Genomic DNA, 5,378 nt, shown 5'->3' with positions numbered 1-5,378 from the left:
ATAGTATAATGGCCCCCTCTGTGTGTGTGTATGTGTGTGTATATATAGTAGAATGGCCCCCTCTGTGTGTGTGTGTGTATATATATATATAATGGCTCCCTCTGTGTGTGTATATGTGTGTATATATATATAGTATAATGGCCCCCTCTGTGTGTGTGTATGTGTGTGTATATATATATAGTATAATGATTTCCAATCCTTGTTTTCTAAGGTGCAACTACTATTTACTTCCCCAAACAACTATTAACCCAAGAAGAGTCTATGTTTTCTAAGTCACCAGAAGATTTCAAAAGCTGTCTCCCCTGTGCCAACAATAACCTCCACCATGTAAATAAACCAACAAATAAGTCATCCTGTTTTAATCTTCTTATTTAAAAATACTAAGCCAATGAATGTCTCATATTAAACTTCCCTTTGGTCTGTGGTTTGAAATATTTCAAAGCTTTCAGACTGACTCCCTTTCACCAAGTGAGAAACTCAACGAATTAAGACAAAGTAATAGAATGTTTAAAACCTGGGAATGTTTATTCCCCAATGCTCCTTTCAAATAAGGACAGGCTTAAATGGTAAAAAGAAAAAAAGTTGTTGTCAAAATCCGTTTTTCCAGGAGCTCTGCACATTTTGCAAATAACTCTGGAAAGTTGAGCCCCGGCCTGGAGCCGGCATGAAGAGGCCCTGTGTATGGCTGGGCCGCCGAGGAGGTGCTGTGGCTCAGACTCCCCTGCACAAATACAGAGGAAAGCCGGGGGGCTGCTCAGACCCGGCAGAAGCAAGTTTCAGAGCCAGTGCCTGAAAGGGAGAAATGTTTCATATTTTCTTCATGAAGCTCCTGAACCACAGCAGATCTTTATTTGGGGAGGAAAATGGCCTCCTCCATCTCAGGCAGTATTTCCACAGTTAGGTAATTCATCCCCTCTCTTCCCCACCTTCATTCTGTAAAACGAAGGAACTAAAAATGGCTGTGGTCTCCGGGAGGAGAACCCTAAGGACGGAGAGCTTACCTGCGCCAGGCCAGCGAGGACGAGAGTGAACAGCAGCCCCTGCATGCTGCTGGAGCGCGGCGACCTGGGGACAGAGGAGTGGCAGCTGGCTCCCTGCTCAGGGTGCACAAAGCTCCCCTGTGTCCTCTGCGGAGCCCAGGGCGCCTCAGCAGAAGAGCACACGCGCCTCCACCTCCCGCGCTACTGACTTGCAGGCTGCACTTTCATTCTTAGGGATCTATTTTAATACCCTGCTGACTTCCCTGGGACTCCTCTGCTACTCAGCCTCTGCGGCCCCCAGTGCAGCCCTGGTGTCAGCACCTCATCCTGCCTCCCTGAGAATATAAGCCAGAACATGGGTGGGCTCCTGCTTCCCTCCTGAGGCCACGCTTCCACGGCAGACAACGGTAAACTTAACCCTGGTCTTTCTGGGCCTCAAATCAGATAATTAAGCCAGTAGTTCATTCATTTAACAAATGAAGATTTTATTTTAAAGTAGGACAGGTTTGCAGCGCTTCTCCTTCTCATGCTCCCCTCCCTGAGCTGTGGCCTCAGCCGGTCTCCTCCTGTGTCATCCAGTGTGACTCTGCTTATCCCACCTTCTCAACCTTGGCCTTGGTTCATAGACCTTCACTTGCCTCTACAGGTCAGCTTTGTTCTCCTGAGGATCAGGTGGCCCATCTACCTGCCACCCCCATCCTAGGTCCCATTTCTATTTTCTTTGACCTGTTATCTGTTCTAGAGTCACAGCTCGCCTTTGTGTCTGTTCAAGAAAGTCACCACCATGTAAAGACACAGTAAGCAAAGCTTCACTCAGGCCTGAGCTGAGCATCTGGGGAAAACTAGGTTCTCCTCCAACCACAGGGAAGCTGGTGTCCTCGAAGAGGTGGGGGCACCATGAAATGTGCAAAGCAACTATGAGCTTACTAAGTCGTTGGTTAAACCACAGTCTTACGCCTACCAGCAATGTGGACTACCCAGTGTAGTCTGGTGTCAACAAAATAGTACGAAAGCTGAGAGTGGGTTAACAAAGAAAAAGAGGTCTTTGGGGAGGTGGGCGGAGGGTGGTCCAATCCGATCTGATTCCTGCCCCTCACTGGCCATCAGAATGGATAATTTCATATTTCCTGCTTCATCTATCAAAAGCAGAGGCACCACAGGCCAGCAACAGGGTAGGCATTAACTACATCTCTCCGGCTCCACCTCTCCTGTTCCAGAAATGAACTGCACATATCTGTGCAATGGCTGAACCAAAGGAAATGCAGGCCCCTCCCGTCTGCTCTCCGAGAAATGCTGGCAGCTGTAGCTGTTCCTCTGGAAACATCTTCCCTCCCCCCACAGTCTCACTGCCCTGGAGCAGAGGACGAGGTCACAGTGGGCGCCCTTGCCTCTCTGTGGGAGAGGAGCACCCTCAGGAAAGGAGCACCTTGCTTGAGAACTAGCTTCCAAAACCTTCCCCAGCCAACCGAACACAAGGCTTTGTGTTATTCACTCCATATTGTTTAGACATCTCCAACCCCAGGGGCTCCTATTTAACTATTTCAAACCTTCAGGAAGGACTGAGTGAACGTGGCACTTCAGAGGCGGGGGCTGCTATCTCTGACTTCACACAGTAAGAGCAACACGGGGTGCATCCTGTTCTGACCACCTTCCTCTTTTGCCTGCTCTAACAAAAAGCTCGTCTGGCTAAAAGCTCATTTCACAAATACTCAGCTTGTGATGGACGTTCAAATAGACACAGCGCTAAGCAGGACTAAATTCACACCATGTTCTGTGATTTACAGGAAAGCTTCCCGTGTATTATCTTTTTTAATTTCACAGCTCAGTGAGGTAGGCAGAAGCAGTATTACCATCCTCATTTAATAGATTAAAAAGTTAGAGCTAAGGTGATTGTACCTGGTCAATAAAACACGCTTAATCCCTGCCCTCTAAAGCGGTATAATCTACTGGGGGAGAAGATGCTGAAGAAATGAACACAAATGTCCATCGCTGAAAACTGAATAAAGGCGAAAAGTGAAGGAGAAGGGAGTGGAAGAGCGAGTGACAGCTGGGAGCTAATCGGAGTGGGGACAGAGAAGACACCTCCGAGGAAGTGATGCTTACAGAGTTGAGAGACAAAGCCAGGTGAAGCACCAGGAGAAACCCCGGGTCCACCTGGGCTCTTTCCCACGGCAAGACATGCACCTATAATGGTGCCGGGCTCCATCTGCAAACACACCTCCCACTGCCCTCCCCACAGACCCCTGAAATCATTCTGTTAGGATCATCGTCACAGCTAGAATATTTCCTTCTCCTGGGAGTGTGGGTCATCTGGACAGGCAAAGGTCAGCACACTTAATACAAGATGGGGAGGGCCCTCATCTCCTCTTTCCTTCCTTTCTCGCTTAGTGCTGGTGGCGAGGGAGGCATCCTTAGCCTTGAGAAAGGAGACAGAAGTTGGAGCACTGCTTCGGAAGTGTGCTGCAAGGGAGGGCGGGTATTTGCATCAGCGAAATTAGAAGCACAACAATAACAACAACTAACATTTGCAGAGTGCTCTTGGTCTCAGCATTGCACTGTACGGTCTGCGGCTTAACTCATTTGATCCTCCCAGCACCAGTGTAGGACCAGTACTAACTACTGTGATCATCTTTAGTTTACTTATGAGGAAACTGGAGCAAGGTCACGTGGAGAGCGAGAACCAGCATCACAAGCACTTAATCACCGCGCCCTGCTGCCTCTCTGCACGCCCTATAAATGGCATAATGAACGGCCGCCAGATGATTTATTGCGATATTAATTTGCGTTGAGTTCTCGATATTTTCCTTCTTCCTGCTTCCCTCCCAGATTTTAAAAGGTTAGTGAGGCCCTGTATGTTATATTTCCCACAGACCCAGCCACCAGGCAGAATACGGAAGCTGCTTGAAAGCTTTAACTTGTCTTTTCAGATCCTGCCTTGATCCTATTGAAGAAGTGATGCTGGGAGAGGAAGAAGAGGGGGGCGGCCCGTGGGCTGCGTGCAGCCTGGGCTCAGGCCCTCTCCGAGCAGCATCCCTGGGAGGTGCTGGAGCTCAGAGGCACTTGGTGCTCCACGGTGCTTCCAAAGAGGGACTCAGTACAGGGGGTCCTGGGTCTGCAAAATTCCCCAAGACTTTGTACCCCACGGGTACAAAGCCTCAAGTTCTATGCAGACACAGACCTCCCATTTGTTGTCAGAAAACTTAGAAACTAAGATCAGGAGCCTGGGCTCTTTTCTAAGCACTCGTTAGCCTCCCAGATTGTTCGACCTCTGCAGGTGGTGGCGGCCTGTGTGGCAGCAACAACAGTGGTGGTGGTTTTGCTGGTGGGGAGGAACACACCAGCAACATCTTAGAATAAATCCATCTCCAGATTTATATCAATCTCCAGATTTGGGAGGAGCATTCAGAGCCAAGTTTAATTTGAATTAAAGAAAATGCATGGGTGGAATCATAGTCATACTTGCTACAAATATGTAAGTCTCACAAAATCGCCACTCTCCTTGGGTGTGTACTCCCCCTGAAAGTTCCCAGGCCCCAGAACCAGCACCATTGCTAGGCCACCTGCACCAGCCCATCTGGTTGGCTGTTCACTCCCAGCTGGGCTGTGACTAGGTCTCTGATAAAGCAGCCTCCTGGCCAGGTTGTTACCACAGACCCAAAGGTGCTGAGGGACAGTCACACATAACAGCTCAACAGAAGCTTGGTAGTTATTTAAAAGGACTTCTTGGCCAGATGCAGTGGCTCATGCCTATAATCCTAGCACTTTGGAGGCCCAGGTGGGTGGACTGCTTGAGCACACAAGACCAGCCTGAGCAACAGTGACAGCCCATCTCTACTAAAAATAGAAAAACTGAGGCAAGAGGATCGCTTGAGCCCAAGTTAGAGGTTGGAGGTTGCTGTGAGCTACAACGCCACAGCACTCTACTCAGGGCGACAGCTTGAGACTCTGTCTCAAAAAAAAAAAAAGAAAAAGAAACAGAAAAGAAAGGACTTCTTATTAAATCACCAAACCAACCAATAAAGCTAAGCATAGCTATAATTTTTATCATTTATCCACTGCATCCTTCTGTGCCGAGTCATTAGACTATTTCCTTGTGCAAGCATCATAGACTGTACTGAGACAAACCTAGATGGTGCGGCCTGCTACACAGCCAGGCTATCTGGTACAGCCTATTCCGAATACTATAGGCAATTGGAACACATTGGTAAGTACTTGTGTATCTTAACATATCTAAGCATAAAAAATTACAGTAAAAAATATGGTATAAGAGAGAGAAATGGTCCACCTGTATAGGGAACTTATCACGAATGGAGCTCGCAGGACTGGAAGTTACTCTGGATGAGCCAGGGAGTGAGCGGTGCTGGATGTGAAGGCCTGGGACACTGGGCCTTAAACTTT

The 5,378-nt window shown here is 48.3% G+C and overlaps 1 protein-coding gene across 2 annotated transcripts in view; it reads right to left on the bottom strand.

Moving 5' to 3' along the window:
- The window catches only part of WISP3 (WNT1 inducible signaling pathway protein 3), an 18,063-nt gene extending 16,830 nt beyond the window's left edge, over nt 1-1,233 (bottom strand). For both annotated transcript variants that reach the window (XM_003781599.2, XM_003781598.2), the window contains exon 1: nt 1,002-1,233. In XM_003781599.2, the coding sequence (XP_003781647.1) occupies nt 1,002-1,046 (45 nt within the window). In that variant the 5' untranslated portion in view covers nt 1,047-1,233. The remainder of the gene's footprint in view (nt 1-1,001) is intronic.
- Nucleotides 1,234-5,378: the final 4,145 nt, after the last annotated feature.

This window comes from Otolemur garnettii, unplaced genomic scaffold, assembly GCF_000181295.1.
Source record: "Otolemur garnettii isolate 467f Iridium unplaced genomic scaffold, OtoGar3 scaffold00002, whole genome shotgun sequence".
NCBI classification, from domain to species: domain Eukaryota; kingdom Metazoa; phylum Chordata; class Mammalia; order Primates; family Galagidae; genus Otolemur; species Otolemur garnettii.
This window is presented reverse-complemented; position numbering and strand designations above follow the sequence as displayed.